Consider the following 18,948-nt stretch of genomic DNA (forward strand, 5'->3'; position numbering starts at 1 on the left):
GAAAATAGACTTGAATGTTTCGCCAAAAAATATACTTGGTAGTTAGTATTTGCGTAATATTATTTTAGCAACTACTTCCCATAGATTGCATGTTTGAATCATTTTATAAAGGACATAAAAGTCCGGACTCTAGACTAGTACTAAATAGCGAACCGGAAAACGGTTTTGCTCGCGTGTATACAAAACGATATTATATTGTCTGTAAATAATAATAATAATAATAATTGTAATTTGTATTGTATATTATGTTTTTTGTTTTGATTTTGTAGAGCCCATTGTCGACGGGTCATTCGTTACACCAGAAACGTGTAACGTGACTCCTCGTCACGCGGAACCCTCGGCTCTAAACCCATCAGCAGGTAATATTTTAGACATATTATAAACATTTACGTGTATTTTTCCCTAGTTGGGTTAGGTACAAAATTTTAATATAGAATACGGGTGGTTTGCGTTTGGTCGAGTTTTTAAATATTGCAATGTATTTGGTCTAATTTTTTTTTAATATTCTCCAATCGACACGCATCGTTTATTACGTTTTGTAGTAAAACTGTTTTCGATTTTAATATTCATAATTGGTAAACTATACGTAATAACTAATATACTAGTCATTACATATAACGAGTTCACGTTTCCAATTTCGAGCAAAACTGATATATTTTGGAGGGACGGAGTGGCCGAGCGGACTAAGACGTCAATTGCGACGCGCACCGTCGCCGGTTCGACCCTCGGTCACCGGCAGTCGCGGTGTCTGGAGAGGTGTCACGGTGTGTAGAGAGGCCGCAATCCCCATGGCAGATACCTACGGGTGCCCACTTGAAAATTCTACCAAACACAAAAACGTATTCCTCCGACAGTTCCCTATACCGTGCCAAAAACCCTATACGGTACCATCCTACAGCTAATGGCATCAGTTTCCGGGCTTAAGACCAATAAAAAAAAAAAACTAATATTTTTCCATAATTATAATGTTTAGAGTCAAATAATATACATAATATTAATTGAAGACCTGAGGGCAACAACACGACTTATCCAATTAGTACAATTAACAAAAAATATATTAAGATCCAACTTCAATTCGTATAAGTAGTAGCCAGTGACAAGTTGTCCAAATCAAATTATTTTGTTGTAAAAAATAGAAAACAAAACTTGGTGATGTCTCGTTGCTGCACTAAAAAATGATATACATATTCTTTATGAGTAAGAATAATGTTATTAACATGAAAAAAGTGTAAGCTTACAAACTTGTTTTCAAAGGAAGTATCAAAATCGAAAACTAAAACTTGAAGATTACGTCTTGTTGTTGCCCTCGGGTCTTCAATATTTATTTCGATCGTAACAAATAACAATTTTATCTTTTATATTGTGTCGTACTCGCTCAAACACTGCAGTATAAGGAACTCGGCCAAACGCATGCCGCTAGTATATAGCTCACTATACTAATTGCGTATCATGAGTCTCAACTTTGATTAAACTTTAATCCTTTAAAAATATACTAATTATTCGAGATTAGAAATTGGTAAATAAATAAATCGTATCCCCACGTGTGTATAATGACCTCTGTATGTATCGCAGAGCCGAAGAGGTATCCGAAAAAACTGGCCAGGGCCAACAGCATCTTGCTGAGGTCGCCCGCCATGTGCGGCGTGGTCGCCGACCGGAAGAAAATGTTCGAACGGCGCTGAAACGGCGCTCGCCGGAAGTCGCCGCATATCCGGTTCGCGATCTACGGACGTATTAATTGTTTTAGTTATTGTTGCGTTATAGTGTTGTAAGATGTATACGGGGCAATGATAATAGTTATGTTGTAATATAATAATATTATATTTGCCGCCCCCACGCCCACGCGCAATACGTCCAATATATAATGTATATTGTGATCAGCACACTAGTGTGTGCGCGTGCGCATGTGCGTGTGATTCATATTGAATCTTTTTTGTTCTTTTTATCGTTATATATTATTATAATATTTATATAAAATATATATATTACATATATAATATATAAACCTATTATGTATTATTGAATATATTATTATGTGTTTTTTTTTTTCGTTTTAAAAAATAATATGTTTTTTTCTTCCCTCTTTTCGTTTGGAAAAACGCATGTGTTCAGCCTAATTAGTTTTGTATACCAATAATATTATTATAGTAGTTGTACATAGTTTACGTGATGTGCATACAACAATATTATTGTATTTTGTAGTCTTATCATTGATTATTATAATATGATATATTTCGATATATTGTGTAGTCGCGTATTGACGTATTGTAGGTACTCTTATACTCACTTGTATTGTGTATAATATAATATGAATATATTATGTGACGACGAAGGCGTTACAGATTTTGAATATATATATTATAATAATTATATACTCACAGTTTATTTTGTTTTACTTCTCGTAGGTAGATATATGATATGAGAATAATAATATATTATGTTCGTCGTCGTCGCGTGTTGTATTGTATTTTTTATTATTCCATTAATTTTTTTTCGATATTAGTGTGTATTTTTTTTTTTTTTTGTTGAATATTGTTACAAAACTAACCAAATACGTCGTGTGCATAACTCATGCACCCCCCCCCCCCTCCCCACCTGTAAACCCGTTAAATTTGTGGAACTGTTATAGCAAAACAAACCATAATATTATAATAGATATATGTGTACAAATGTATTCTCGTTTGACACTTTTGAGTTTCAAAATAATTAATTTTTATCAGTTCTATATTATAATATTGTATCCCGTTAAATATCCCCTTATTATTATTATTATTTTTTTAGTTAAGGACTTTTTTTTTTTGTTGTTATGCGAAGCTCAATCTAACAAATAAATAAATTTTTTTTTGCGGTTTGTTTAAACTATTATAATTTTTTGTTTATTGCAATTTTTTTGTTTGAAACACTAACCTAGTATTGATAAGTATTCTAAAACCTAAATAACATTATTGTGCGGGCCGGGAGCGTACAATAATAATACGCGCGCCCGGACACCAACTTGGGGTCTTTACACCACTAACACCCAAGTCCTAGAAATATGGAGAACAAGCTGGGTGTGTAATGGTGTAATAGCTCGAACAGTAGTGGTCGGGATCGCCTAGCAATATTACTGTCGGCTATGTAGTGCGTGTTCTGTAATTAAGTGTATTTGTGTATGAATATGTGTATGTGTGTAGGTGTGTATACAATTAAACAAATGGGTAATACAAAAATAGTAACACGGTTTCTGGTGGGTAAGTTGCTGTATAATAGACAGTTCTAAATTATAGCAGTACCTATACGTCAAACTCACCGTAACACAAATGTATAAAAAATATAATAATAATAATAATAATAAATGACCGACCCTTATGGCCAACCGAAATAAATTTTATATTGACGGAGCGCTATTTGAACTGAAGCTCGTCTAAAATAATACGCGGCATTTCTGGCCCAACGAAATAATAATAATAAATAATATAGAAAAGCTATTGGAGCTGCTGCCACGTACAAAAAATGTGACCCTTCTGGTCCAACGATATGTAGTAATAAAGATAATAATTAAAATATATTATATAAATGTCCGACCCTCATGGTCGAACTGAATAAAATATATATTGACAGAGCTGTTTAAGCTGTTAGCTCGTACTTATAAAGTATAAAGATGCTAATAATGTACGGCCCTTCTGGCACGGCAAATAATTGAATATGTATAATAAATAAATAATAATAATAATAACTCACAATTTGTACAATTTTTAGTACAGGACCAGCTAGCTAGTCGGTCCTGTACTAAAATAAAATATTAAAATGTAATATGTCCTGCGCTTAGCGCACACAAAATATAATAATAGGCGCCAATTCACGCACAAATTACAATAATAAAATAATTAGGTAATATTAAAAGGTGGGCGATTTGCGCCTATGGCTATATAATATAGAACGGCGATGCGCCACAATAGTATAAACGCACTGTCCTTATGGCTCACAATAATAAAATAAGTATAATAAATCTGACTGCACACCAGAAAATATAATATAAAATAAGTTTCGTGCCCACAATTTTACTTGACAATGAATATAATCTCGATATGCCCTTCTGGCGCTCACGATCATAGAAACACAATATTACATTTTACTATTTGAGTAAATAAACACTTTATAAATTATAACGACGTAATACCTACATCGATACGGCCGCGACAACAGCATACGGTACGAGACGAAAATCACGGCGGTCGTGTTAAAATATTATTCGGCAGCCGACGAGGCGGCCGCGTACGATAATGCTATGGCTTTATCTACATATTATATAACTCACAAGCACGATGTAGGTAAAAATGTCTTACCTACATTGTGCTCACAAGACACATTCAACGATGATAATAACAAAACAATACAAAAAGTGATATGTGAGTGTGTGTGTGTGTGTGTGTGTCCAGCTGTTCCCCCGTGACCGACGTATAATATTCTATAATGTTTTTATGTTGCGGCGGCAACAATTATACTGAGCGCCTCCGCGCCATGTATGAAAATGGATTTTAGGACCCTCTCCCCCCCCTACCGATTCATTGGAGTTTTGCCCTGAACGGGACAATCCCCCAGGACAAAAAATTAATATTAAAAATATTATATTTAACAATAACACACAATGCAAATCAGAAAATGTACAAATTATCTTATTAATATATGAATATAATTCAATAATTCGTCAAAACAACACTATTGTCATTATAAAATTCAATAATATAAATATTAAACAATAATATGCAATTACAAATGTAAATAAATAAATGTACCTACCTATACTGTTTGCGGTTTTTTTTTTATTAAATAATTGTTAAATTAATATATAAATATAATTCAATAATACTTTCACATAACATTGATTTATCAATCATTACCCATTTATTTGGGTAAAAAGTAATAACTAATAATCCAAAACATGAATGATGATAGTCGATAGACGCCGACATGATAATCGTATATTCCGGGTAAAACAGAAGAACCTATTTTCCAACCTATTATCATGTGTAAAAAAATAAATTTTAATTCAGGAGGGGAATGTCTCAGTCCAGTGGGAAAACGTCCAGTACTGCTAAAATTCGTGAGGGGAAACGTCCGATTACCATGAAAATGTTATTATATTAAGATAACGGAAAACCATGACTGTGCGAAGAAATAGCCTATCCAGATTGCCGTGATACAGTTTGTATTTTTGAAACACAAATACGAATTACTATGCGATTTATGGTCAAAAACCATACCCACAGTGACTTTCATTTTTTTTGTTTTAAATAAATTCTGTAAGGAAATAAAAACTATTCTGGAAATTATAAAACTGCAATAGCGTTATTTTTGGTTGGCATAAAAAAAATATAGTAATTTCATTACAGAACAAAATACTAATGTAATGTAGGGTAATACTGTAATAATATGTAACACTAGTGTCTACCATTAGTGTAACGAAGTTACTTTTTCAGTAAGTACTACAAAAGTAGTTTTATAACATTTTATTTGGATCAATGCAATTTATTGTAACAAATTACTTTTAAAAAGTTATTTCTATGGAGTAACATGTTATTAAGATAAGTTTTAAATGTAAAATGTATGACAAAACCTAGGGTCTAGGATATTCAAGAAAAATGAAAAATGTATTAAATATATTTAAGATTTTGAGTTTTAAATAATATTCAACAATATCATCAAAGATCTTAGTAATAATTAATGTTTTTATCGGGAATAAAAGATTTCGGATTCAAAAATAAAGTTTAATTCAAATTAATTATGAGTATAAGCCAGTCTAAAATAATAATTATTATTAGGTACTGAATTAAAATAATATATTATAAGAAAAAAATTAGAATGTTATTTCCATAAGAAAATCTATCATTCCAAGAAATATCCAAGTATTTAAAAATTACCAAAAAAAGCATTAAATTTAAAATATAATAAAAAATTAACTAAAAAAGTTTAAATAAAATTAGTTTTAAATATTATTGTAGACATTTTTTGCATATTGTAACGAACCAACTACTTCAGCTCAATAATGGAAGTATTTTGAAATAATTAACAAGTTGAATGTATGAGTTATGTAAATTTATTTGTAATTTAACGTAAATATTCTAAGTCCAAAATAATTAACTAATAACTTTGGTAAACGAGATGTGACTTAATAATTGACTTGGTGGTTTCTCTGCTGGTGCTCATCTGATGGACACTTGTCCATCGACGTACCTCGTCGGGTATTCCTAATAGCTCCCTCCTATGGCATTTTAGTATAAAAACGGTATATCTCTGCGTACTCCTGAGGTCACCTTTAGACGTTATTCGTATAATTATGTTATTTTAGGAGTATATATTTTGTACAAAGTCATGATCTTTTACGCTTATTATATTATTCGTTTTTCCTAGAATATGGATAATGCGTGCATATACTTATCACGTGTTGCGCGGTACCGTTGATGTTATTACTATTAGTCCTGTACTCCTATCGATGTAGGCTTTCCGGGATTACTGATATTACTACTATTAGTTTTATCGATGTATGCCACCCGGGGTTACGTGCTCCCTGCAGCATTTATGTCTATTATTGAATATAATACTCATTATTATTATTATATACGTAGTCACAGCTCGTTACAATATCAATAACATTATTTTATTTTTTATTTTATTATAATAAACCGGTTTGAAAATTTTACTTATAATTACATAATATTTACAGTAACCACAATACTTTTAATAGATTAGGAAGTTAAATAAAACATTTTTAAAAATTAAAGATTTATGTGGCAAAATTCAATCATTAAGCTAGATTAATATTAACAAATTTATGTATGGTTTAATAAGATCAATACGGGGATTCTCATTGGCCATTAATATTAAACACCTAATAGGCTCATTTTTCATAATAATTATGAAAAATGATTATTGCAATTATTGCTCAAATATATATAAGAACAGTAGAACATATTTGACGAGGAGGGACCTGAAAGTTGATTAAGAATAGTAAATCAGATGAATCAACTTGGCCAAACAGGAATCCCTTTAGAAACTTTATGCAAAGCGTAAAGCGTTTATTCCTGCGTTTGGCTAAATATGCAAGTCCTAATTTAGCAGCAACAGGAGAATAATCTTTATTGAAGTCTGTATAAACCACATCAACGTGTAACCTCTGTTGAAATGATTCAAACACAAAGTTATTAAATAGCAGATTTTATGTCATAGTGGAACGACCAAGACGAAACTCATGTTGCTCCTCCATTAGAATATTATTTACTGGACGTTGAATTTCCTTTAGAACCAAAGATTTAAATATGTGTGCAATATGCAATTATAATTATAAGATAGTGTATATGTAAAAATTAAGTTTTGATTTAGTTCTAAAATAAAATGCATTTTTATAAAGAAAATAAATAATACAGTTTTTGAGTTAAAATAAGATTTTAAAAAATTTGAATAAAGTTCATAAATTAAATATTTTTTAACATCAATAGTTTTTGCAAGAAAATTATAACTTTCATAAGCTTAAAAATATTTTATTAGTAACATATTAATATTATTAACAATTGAAAAGCTTTTTTGTGTACACTTATAAAATATAAAACAAATTAGGCATATAAAAATAATTTTAATAAAGGTTCTAAAATTATGATTGGGTTAAACAATTTAAAGGTTAGTAAATACCCATAAACCGCAAAATCTGTTTTGCTGTAGGTCGCTCTTTATAATCTTGCATTGTACACATATTAAATAACTCAATAATTTGTTTGTATCTTGGATCACTTACCAAACTATCAGGTAATGGTGGTGTTTCACCTAAATAAAAAATAGCATTGATTTAAGTCAGTACCAAACAAAATATCCAAACTAATTGGTTTTACAAAAAAATAAATCACCTAAATGGGCGTCCATGTCTTCACTGAATCCAGTGTAATATGATTCATTAATTGCAGTACTTGAGTTTGGAAATGATAAAGTCATCATTTCCCAAAGGACCAAACCATAGCTGAAAATATCAGCTTTACTTGTGATGATGGCCCCCATACATTCTTCACCCTTCAATACTTCTGGAGCAGACCAACAAGGAGTCCCAATGTATAAAGCTTTATAACCTTTGATTTTATGCAATGTTCCATCAAATTTTAATGGCAAACTGACACCAAAATCACAAAGCTTTACAATCTCAAAGTTATCTGTGAAAATTAAGATAACAATCTAATTTATCTTAAAAATAGAAAGTTGGTAACTAAATACATTGTTTAATGTAAACCTTATCATAATTCAAGGATTAATAATTTTTCATTCCACATTATTTTTTAAATTAATGATATTTTTATAATTTGGTTTTTAGTTCAGCCGTTAGAATTTTGTTTTAAGTTTATCAATTTTATTTATATCTTCTTAAACTTAAATAATATTATGAAATATAAAATAATAAAATATTACATCAAACGTCTTGATTTTTATTTTTATTTTCAATGACAACTTTACTAATAGACAGAAGTAAATTAACACATATTAAAAAGAACCTTCAGTCAAGGCCGGGGACCGCTTTAAAAAAAATAATCAAAGACATTTTTATATACTCCCCTAATGTGTATAATTATTATTGTTAGAATATCGATACAAAGAATCTGTAAAAATGTTTAATTTTTAATTTAAATTGAATGTATTATTTTTTGGAGAGTTTAATAAACACATTTTTGTCGGTCCATCAGTCTCTTTCTGTTTGACTGTAATTGCAGGGCACAACAATTGTCTGTAGCTGATCTGCTGTTATTGTTACTTTTATTTTTACTACATAAATCTCCCTTATTTTAAACTACTGGTCTATGAGAGGTATGATTTACATCAAATTAAATTAGTACAGTATTTTGTTTATATATATATCCCATAATGGTGCACATATCTAGTTACTAGTAGTTATAACACATAAACAGACTTACTTTTCACTAAAATATTTCCAGATTTTATGTCTCCGTGTAATATTAAAGATGAATGTAAATAATCTAATGCTTTTGCAATGTCTACAGCAACTTTTGTGATATATTCTACAGGATATGGTCCAAAATTCTCTTCCTTGCGCGTTTCAATCAAATCGATTAAGCTTTGTTCACATTGTTCCATTAATAGTACCTAAAATTAAAAGAACTTTACAGAAAACATTTAAAATGATACGTGTTGTTCTAGATTGTAAGTGCATACTTCTCGGCCATCAGGTCTTTTGACAAATGCCCTGTAGCCAATTATATTAGGATGGTTGAGTGACGATAATACTTTGGCCTCCAGCTGCAAACGATTGCTAAACTGTTTACGATCTCTACCAGCATTACGACTGATAATTTTTGCTGCCCACGGAGACTGATCTTTTCTTTGCAAATTGAATACACCGACACCTAAGTTATCATATGGGTTAACATTGGATCACATTAACATTGCTTGAGAAACAACACACCTGTACCATATCCAATGCGTTCCAAGGCAGGCGTTTCTGGTAATTTTGCTGTGGAACGCAATATTTTTGGAGTGGAATAATTGCTCATCTTGTTTTATTTCTCTGTAAACAGGACAGTTAAATAGTGAAATATTAAAAACAAAATAATATTGTCTTATTCTGTGTATTCCCTACCTATGTACTAATTAGTAATTGTTCAATTTTAGTCCACACAACTAACAAACAAGGATGAATGTTGAGCATGGACGCCATAGATTAATTATTACTCTATGATGGACGCACGGTTCTTTTTATCCGTGATGATAAGTAAAAAATTATAATGAATTTGGTACCTCAAGATAAATAAAACTTTGGTCAAAAATATCAGTCGTCGAACGAAAGCTGCAAAAACCGTTGTGGCGGAAGTTGTCAGTTGATAAAGGTTTTTGAATTATTCAATAGTTCATTACTTGTCACGTTTGTGTCCTCTAGGTCCTTCACATTGAGTGATCACGGATCAGTGATTACTAATTATATAGATGAATAATGATTTATGAATAGAAGGATACAAATTAAAATTATTAAAAGTATTATCTTACCTATATTCTTACTAAATACTTCATAAATGTTTAATTCGTCGGTTGAATAAATGAAAAAACGGCATTTCTGAATATGAAAAAATTCGTTGTATACACTTCACATGGAGGAAACGACGACCTGTTATGGATAGAATTCAGTGGTGGTTGTCCGTGTGTTCCATGATACTATCAGAAGACAGAAATTCGGTTGCTCAAATCGGTGTTAAAAAACGCACCGAGATGTTTGCATTGTTCTATGACCATTGACTATAGAGTGATGAACTATTTACCACGATATATCTTAATTCGTGCTATTTACTAATGCATTCTCCGTGGTTTACACTTTCCCCTATCAGTGCGTATTCCAGACCTTATTATTGATAACACCACACCACCACAAATTATATCACGATTCACTATTTATGACAATCTTGAATCTACAACTATATTCATTTAAAAATTAAAATAAATGTTTTAGAATTTATTCAAATAATCAAATTACAAAATTAAAAATATCTGATAAATTTAATTCTTATTTAATTCGTCATGCATTCAATACTTCAAAACATCTTTGATCATACGAACCACGATAACCATTTCCTAATGTTCACGAACAAATCATTTATAGTTGAAAGGTAAAATAATTATAATATATAATATTTTTTATTGTTATTATATTATTCATTAATAATTATTTTGAATTTATTATAGTCGACTGCTACTTTATTACCCACTGTTTGCATGGTTGCTGTGTTTGGTGCTTACGTTATAAACTACAAAAGTAAACAAAATTCTATGATACTAGATTTGCTGTAAGACTGTGATGTTTCTTCAACGTCTATCTGGGAATTATTTAAATTTTCGAATAAAAGTATCTGTATGTTAATTATAATTTATCATTGTATTCAGTATTGACTTCTATTTACAACTTTTTTTAGGTTTGTAAATGGGAAAGATTGTATATCGTCTCTGAAAGTCTGAACTAACAAATAGAATTATGATTGTGAGGAATCTACAGAATTACTAAGGCCATAACAATCACTCAATAAAACATTCATTGATGATCCAAGATTATAAAATATAATGTCAAGAGTCAAGACCACATTTAGAAGGTGCCATCTAATGACTAGTTATGGTTATAGCATGACATTATTTTTAAAACTCGTGTAAATATTATTTATGAAATGTATTGTTTCTTTATTTCCAATGAAACCTATTTATTTAAATTGGTTTTCCATATGTAATCCTGAAAGAATCAATACATTTTGTATATAATAATTGTATAAGAATCTTAAATCTGTTAGTATGCTGTGATCCACAAAAAAACTGATGAGTCTCTTGTGATCTGTAACATTTTTCTTCTTTTAAAATATTTAAATTCCTAGAATAACTTAAAAAATGCTATGTTTTGTTGTGACATTTATTCGTGGAAACTATAAACATATGCACTAGTATACACTACATTATTAGAGAACATTTATGAAAATAATAGCGTACTGTAAAGTTATTGCAAGCTGCAACTACCTATACAATTTTCAAGTACACTAAATTATGTTAATGTGACTACCTCACTACCTCGAGTTATAACTAGGTTATTTTATTTTGTAATCTACAAGACAAATTAATTTAGCAACGTTGTGTTAACCTCTGGTAGTCACAATAACTGAGTTTGATAAAAAATTTGTTTAGATAGTTTCAATAACTGATATGTATCCTATTATTTTTATACATTTTTCCCAATAATGTACTAGTGCTATAAATGTTTGCATAAATAAATATCCCAACAAAACTATGTTTTCTCTGTTATACTAATATGCTAGAAGCTAATAAAAAAAAATTATAATAATATCATTGTTTTACTACTTTAATTTTTTAAGCAATTATCTAAATTGTATAATTAAAAATTAAATTTCAAACATTCGTTTGATAAAAAAACAAAATTTTAAAGGCACCGGCCTAAATATGTCACTGCGTTGAAATCATAATTTCTAAGAATTGTTGTATGAACTTAAAGATTTGAAACGAAGAAGAAAAATATTTGTATTACACCCCATAAGAGACTAATCAGTTTTCTCGAAGGACTGTAGTAAGACAAAATAATATAAGAAGCTCTGCCACACTTCCATTATAACCAAATTATCTTAAATTAATATAATGCAGTGTTAACATGTGGTAGTCCGTAGTCTTATTAACTGATGAAGTTACTATGAGTACAGTAAAACCTAAGAATTTGCTTAGGAACATCCAATTTTTTCGCCTTAATAAAATTTCCAACTTGACAGGGTTCACATTCATTATGTATTTGAATTGGAACCAAAGAAATTGTCCTTGTTACTGGATTACCGTCTTACAGAAGTTTTGTCTTACCGAAGTTTTACTGTAATAAGTAGTAAGTACCCCCATTAATAGTGTTGTGTAAGTCACACAAGTACAATGTGTTAGAAAAAAACTCATGTTTACACATTATTTATAAAATATAATATGGAAATAGTTTGCATATTTTATGAGTGCTATTGACATTATCAACATGTAGAATTTCAGTTATATATATATATATATAAATTAAAAATATATTCTGTATATATATATATATATATTGTTTGTATCCTTAAAGTATATAATTTAAATGTGCTCTAATTACAATTAGTTTTAGGTAAATATTGGAGATGATAAATCATTCTGGCAGAAAAAAAGATACCCGGTATACAGCGCTAAAATGTTTTGTTCAAATCAAGTTCCTGGTAAATTAAACATTCTTAAATTATCTGTTCTTATTGAAATGAAATTATGTTTTTCAGGCCCATTACGAAGCTTCTTTACAATGAGTACTTTGGATACCATACAATTTCATTTCATTTGTCTTCCGCAACTATTGAAAAAATGAAATTGGCTGGGAAAAAAATCAAAAACTCAATACTATGTAAAGGAAACTACACAACACTAACAATTTTGTAGTTAAAAACTACTTAAGCTTAATTATTGTAAAAATATTAACTCTTTAAGCCGAGATACATAAAAAAATGTTTAATTTAGTGGTTTACTAAAATGTAATAGATCAACCACTAAATCTATTTCACAGCTCACCATTAATTCTCTGAATATTCAGTAATAGTTTCATATGTCTCAGTTAAATTTTTACTATTTAGTTTAATATAAATTATAATATGTAAAAATAGTGGGCATTTACTATTTAGTATATTAAATGTCCTCAACAAAAATAATTCAACTTTTGTAAACTCAGTAGAATCTTCCAAGATTAAAGATAATAAATTGGCAATTTTTATTTTATTATTTTATACATTTATACATTTTTTAAACAAATAATAAGAAAAACTGACATGAGAATAGTAGAACACATTATAATGTTATTAGTTATTATCTTAATGGCTTAATGTTTAATGGTTAATAGATTTACTGTTATTAACAAATTTTCTAAAAACATATTGATAAGTATCATTTTTCATGTATAGTTAATATTAATTAATAGTTGTATAATTTCAATCTTCATCTGATTAACTAAGTTATTGTTAAATGAGTTTTACTTTTTATGTACTTAAGTCTGTTTCAATGTATGAATAACTTAACTTTAACTTCATATATAAAAAAAGGGCTATAAACAGAAATTGTACGCTATAGTTGCTATACCTTTCAAATGATTTTAATCAATCATATTTTTCTATATTTATAGTATTTTAAAAACATTTTTTTTAACTTGTTATTTTCCATCTATAATTGGTTCATACTTCAATTCTTGTAAACTTTGTCGTCTCGTATTTTTCCAATTCTATCTCAAAATTATAGACTACTTATAGGTACAAAATCCTTAATATATATTGAATGAAATAAAGTTTCATATGAATGTTGTTAACAAAACAATATTACCTCTAGATAATTAAAATTTTACTTATGACATTTTCGTGATATTTCTCATAGTAAATCATAACTATTAAGTTTATAGTGTCATGTTTATTTCTAAGAATTGATTTAACCCATTTTCCATATTTTGTCCATGTCCATCCATTTTAATTTTTATCTGTGCCTTCTAATTTATTATAGGCTTATTAAATAGGATTTATAAAATAAGGATTTTTAATTTTTTTCATCTGCCTTTGAAACAATAAGCTAAGAACCTTCTATTAAATTTTTAAGCTTTTTTAACCAACAAATAAAATTTTATTGATATTTATAGAAAAAAAACTAAAAAAAGTTTGACCCTATTTACTATATAAGTCATAAGACCAATAATTTTCGATAGGTTTCTAATTTTGAAACGAAGGTGTGGACTATATGGTGTGGAGACGATGTCGGTAAAAAGGAGTGCGTACTGTATTTTATCATTGTTTTTCATATCAATTTTTCGTATTATTTTTGTGAGCGAATACCGTTAAAAAAAATAATAACCGACGCACCGGACGTGCAGAATTCTTGACGCGCGGAATACAAATAAGGCGCCCGCATTTTGTTCACAACAAATTACACATTATAATATAATATTATTGTCTTATAAATGTAAAGCTTAATTTTTGCTGATTTTTTTGGTACATTTGGCATAAGTCAGTGACGAATATTACTCATATCATTGAAGAAATAAATAGGGCATATCTAAACATAACCGTTTCTACGTTTGGTAGAAAAGGCGTATGATGACTTATGCCTGGACAAAAAGACATAAGTGAAATCAAAAAGACATAAATCGTGGACAAATAGGGCTTAAGTCAGAACAAGTGAAATCAAAAGGGCATAACTACAGTTATCTCATTAAATATTCATAGTAACAAGAATTTTAATGGTTACATGCAATAAGAATGTAATATATATAATATAAAAATACCTTAAATATGTATGGATATAATCAGGGGTGGATTTACCCTTAGGTCACCAAGGCACGTGGTAGGGTTCAATTTTTTAGTTAATTTTTACTTTTTAGTTTTTTATAATTTCATAATTATATTTACCTAAATTTATATTTTATATTATTTTTTTTTGTATACAACTTGCATGCAACTGGAGAATGGCTCACCAAATCACGTCCCAGTAACGTTTTAATTTATCAACTATAATAACCTTGCCGTTTGAGTTTAATCCTGCGACCGGCACGCGCTGCGCCGCGCCACCACCGCAGAGGTTCGACGTCGACACTCGACGAGGCAGTTGCCTATGTTAATGCATGGGAGGTGGTATACGGGTGTGCGGCTTAAACACATACAATATTGTGAATGGCGCATGCGCAAAACGCCAGCCAAGGCAGTCAAATATACTGCCTCGGGCCACCGAGTATATTGCAGTATATAGCCGCTCTACTAACTACTAGCTAGGTGGGAGACAACTCGCACAGTGCTTAGCAAGTAAATTATTTGATATTAACTGGAATGTCCCACCTCACCCCGCACCCGGCACCACAATAAGGTGCGCGCGCCCACCAAACTAGTCTGTTCTTAGAATACTAGAATTAATTCTGAAAATCAGATGTCTTGATAAAGTAATTAATAATAATAAACATTGCGACAACGCGCGACGCTGGCACTGTCGCCCGTCTCCTGCATATGTGTACAAATGTACCTATGCAAAATTGTATTAATATTTATCTGTTCAGTTGGTATGTATAAATATAAAAATACCTAAATACAATTTTTATTGTTTTGTTTTGTTTCATGGAACATTACCCTTCCCCCCCCCCCCCGTAGGAGCACGCCAATGTACGGGGCGCTATAGTGTTGTAATGCCTAGGGGCGGAAAATTGGTAAGTCCGCCCCTGGATATAATGAACTTACAAGTAGGAATTTTCATACTTTGATACTGCTGTCGCAAAAAGTTGGTAAAATAAAGCCCTTGAGCCCTTTCTACCCAGGACCAAAGCTATACATAATAATATAAGTACCAGAAATGCGCGCATCATTCACACTTCAAACACGTGCCATTATGGTACTGGGCGGCCTTATTGTACCTAAACATTATTGTAGTACTATATAGTGCACGTATAGTGTGTAATATAAAATATATTATTATTAGATACGATACGCGCCGGATGCGGAGCCTTCGTCGTATATTTTCCGGCTCACGTGTGATCCAAAACGATCGCTGGACGATATACTGGACGCGTATATACTTACTAAAGACATGCACGGGCCGGGCTTCTATTAGGATAAAAGTTACGAGCCGGGCCGGATTTTTATTAAATCAAATCCAGGCCGGGCTATTTTTTGGATTTAGTATTTTTTATGTTCAACGTGTAGGTGCAATCTTGAATACGACCTTTGAAAGTTATGTAAATTAAAACAGTTAAGTACTTGGTACTACTACCCAGTAAATAAACTATTTTATCATTTAAAAAAATAATTCTTTTAGATACATCCTGGCTGGGCTGTTTTAGAAAAAATATGGACCAAACATTGCTGGGCTATTAATTTTACTTTAATAATACTATGTGGGTTCAAAGATTAATTCATTTAGGAGGGAAGGAGGCTATGCGTAACTTTTGAGAGTGCATGGCCACTCCACCATTCCAGCCTCCTTAGTTGAGCTTATGTCCATAATCTATATCCGTTGTTCATTGTCATATTAATTCTAAAATGTATAACTTATTAGGTAGGTATAATATTAATATCGTATACATAGGTACACAACTATATAATAGGCATCTGGCTATAATTGAATAAACAACTTTACCGTTTTAAATGCTAACAACGAAATAATAATATATTAAATATAATGTTATAAATAATATCTTTGACCATAGTAACGAGACTTGCTTATATAAATTTAAGTTTTTAAAATTAATTATGTACACGACCACAGGCGTCCGATCAAACCCATACCGGACGAACTTAGAGAGAAACGCTGGTTGAGTTAGATAGAATCATCGGGGAATGTCCAGGAACTGGAGTGGCGCCAGACTGGAATGGCGCCTATACAATAATGAGACATGCTGCACCGAGGACAAAGAGAGGACTAGCGGCGGGCTGTCGGACCTGGACGCCACGAGGCCGATCCCGAGTGGAGGCGGTCGGCCTCCTCTGCGGTGACCGGGCCACGTTCTCGTTGGGCAGCGACGACAGCTTAGGATTGGTGTACTACAATGTAATATGCGGCCGATCGGCCGGCGGCGGAGAAAGAGGATGCGAGCTCGACGGCGGAGATGGATAAAAAAAAAACTATAGCGTGCAGCGGCGGCACTTGCAGCAGCCGAAGAAAAGGATCGGGATCGGCGAGGACGAGTTTGGAGATCAGCCATCGCCGGAGGACCACCGAAGGCATAATGTCATGGAAATGCTGCCCGCGTCCGGGAAACCGGCCCGACCGTGAGCGAGGACGGTGTTCGTTCTTCTGTGGTCGGGGCGGGAAAGCGGCCTGGCGAACGGGACTAGAAAGCCTGCTGCAGATGTCGAGGTGCGTGTGCCAGAGTGCAGGTGTCGGGAACGGGAGATGGTGACAACAGAGTCGAAGTTGAGGAGGAACAAACTGAGTGACGGTTAAACTGAACGGGGTAAGAAGAGACGTGGCAGTTCCGAGAGAAACGACTACATAACATTTATACATCACAGCAAAAGCACTTATAGATCAGCCAAACCCATGTCCAAAATCCAAATCAAATATTACCTATACTACCAATTACCAAACAGACAACATTACATTATAACGTAAGTTATAAGCATACAGTATTTATGAACTAAAAGTGTTATGACTTATTATATAATATACTGTATAACAATGTGTCGAAAAATCGTCAAAATTGTTAATAACTATTCTTAAAATTACAATTTCAGCATACCTACGTTTGACCGGCGAGCTTCCAAATGAAATGCTCGCCGGAATTCTTAAAGCCATATCGCACTGCTCGGAACTGCCATCGTCATCAAACCATCTTACCCTTTTATCAGTTTCACCGTCATCTCCGAAAGTTCCTCATCCTCCTCTAGTCACCATCTCCGGTTCCGGCACGCACGGGCCGCACTTCGAGCAGCCGGAAGCTTTCTAGTCCGAACCACCCGGCCGACCGCCTGCCGGACCCCAGAACGAACACTCGGGCCGGTTTCGCGAACGCGGGCAGCATTTCCGTGGTGGTGGTCCTCCGGAAAAGGCTGATTTCCAGACTCGTCCTCTGCTTGGTCCTGTGCAGGCTACTGCCGCCGCTGCATGCCATAGAAATCGCCGTCGAGCACCAGAGCATCCTCTCCAGAAAACTGCCGGCTTGGTTCGGCCGCTTGTTGTAGTGCACCTCGAGCCGTCGTCGCGGCCTGACGAGAACCCCCCCGCGGGGGTGGTTCGGTGGCCGCCAGGCGTCCTGGTCCGACAGTCGGCCGAAAAATGTCCTCTCGTCATCCTCAGTGCAGTATGTCCATAAGCCGGACATTCTCTGATCAAAACCAGCGTTTCTACTAGACAGTAATCGACCGGTTGAACATAAACAATAACAAGTGTGTAAATTAGGAATTGGCGAAATACTTTCAAAATTTATCTTAAAATACAAAATACATTTGATTTTGATGAGTAATAATTATTGTCAAATACAGAAGAGTGAAGACTATATTATATAGATACACTTGAAAAAAAGCCTACATCCTAATTAAATAAAAATGAATTGTAAATTATTTAAGAATAAATTGATGGTTGTTTTACAAAAGCCTAATTGTTTTGATTTTTTCCGAATACGTTTACTCAGTCTCAGTTATAACTCATGTTTTATAAAACATATTTTATTCAATCAGTCCTAAGTCCATGTATTGAAACGAATTAAACGTGTCTTAAACAGTGGTAATAGGTTGAGCGCGAAAAACGAAAATACTTTTATTTAGTATTTACTTAGATTAATAAAAAAAAAAGTGGGTAAGTGGATATCGCTCTGCTGTACAGTAGGTTACAAGTGGGTCACTGTAATGGATGGTGTTAAATTTGAATTCAATGATATAATATCATTGTATAAGATGATATTATTGTGAATAAAGTAATTTATATATT

General features: G+C 32.1%; 2 protein-coding genes, 1 long non-coding RNA gene and 1 pseudogene across 11 annotated transcripts in view; 3 read left to right on the top strand and 1 right to left on the bottom strand.

The window, feature by feature from the left end:
- Window positions 1-2,445, top strand: part of LOC132950799 (protein outspread-like) — an 87,980-nt gene extending 85,535 nt beyond the window's left edge. For both annotated transcript variants that reach the window (XM_061022370.1, XM_061022371.1), the window contains 2 exons: window positions 270-359; window positions 1,573-2,445. In XM_061022370.1, the coding sequence (XP_060878353.1) occupies window positions 270-359; window positions 1,573-1,682 (200 nt within the window). In that variant the 3' untranslated portion in view covers window positions 1,683-2,445. The remainder of the gene's footprint in view (window positions 1-269; window positions 360-1,572) is intronic.
- A 5,051-nt stretch (window positions 2,446-7,496) lies between these two features.
- Window positions 7,497-10,154, bottom strand: LOC132950800 (lymphokine-activated killer T-cell-originated protein kinase). Of its 5 annotated transcripts, XM_061022374.1 has the most exons (8): window positions 10,015-10,153; window positions 9,886-9,942; window positions 9,611-9,817; window positions 9,437-9,538; window positions 9,187-9,377; window positions 8,928-9,117; window positions 7,878-8,174; window positions 7,497-7,797 (listed from the first exon to the last, which is right to left on the bottom strand). In XM_061022374.1, the coding sequence occupies exons 4-8, from the start codon at window positions 9,522-9,524 to the stop codon at window positions 7,655-7,657; spliced, it is 909 nt and encodes a 302-aa protein (XP_060878357.1). In that variant the 5' UTR covers window positions 9,525-9,538; window positions 9,611-9,817; window positions 9,886-9,942; window positions 10,015-10,153; the 3' UTR covers window positions 7,497-7,654. The 5 variants fall into 5 exon arrangements, with proteins under 5 accessions (XP_060878357.1, XP_060878358.1, XP_060878355.1 ...); XM_061022375.1 differs by lacking the exon at window positions 9,611-9,817; XM_061022372.1 differs by having other exon boundaries at window positions 9,769-9,942; window positions 10,015-10,149.
- Window positions 10,155-10,243: 89 nt separating this feature from the next.
- On the top strand, window positions 10,244-13,284 carry LOC132950802 (uncharacterized). 4 transcript variants are annotated; one of them, XR_009665245.1, is made up of 6 exons: window positions 10,244-10,628; window positions 10,705-10,870; window positions 10,932-11,105; window positions 12,276-12,382; window positions 12,641-12,734; window positions 12,792-13,284. It is a non-coding gene; the product is annotated as an uncharacterized LOC132950802 (long non-coding RNA). The 4 variants fall into 4 exon arrangements; XR_009665246.1 differs by having other exon boundaries at window positions 12,647-12,734; XR_009665244.1 differs by lacking the exon at window positions 12,276-12,382 and having other exon boundaries at window positions 10,257-10,628.
- Window positions 13,285-17,786: 4,502 nt separating this feature from the next.
- LOC132951117 (uncharacterized) lies at window positions 17,787-18,380 on the top strand (annotated as a pseudogene).
- Window positions 18,381-18,948: the final 568 nt, after the last annotated feature.

Source organism: Metopolophium dirhodum, chromosome 8 (genome assembly GCF_019925205.1).
Source record: "Metopolophium dirhodum isolate CAU chromosome 8, ASM1992520v1, whole genome shotgun sequence".
Lineage (NCBI taxonomy): Eukaryota > Metazoa > Arthropoda > Insecta > Hemiptera > Aphididae > Metopolophium > Metopolophium dirhodum.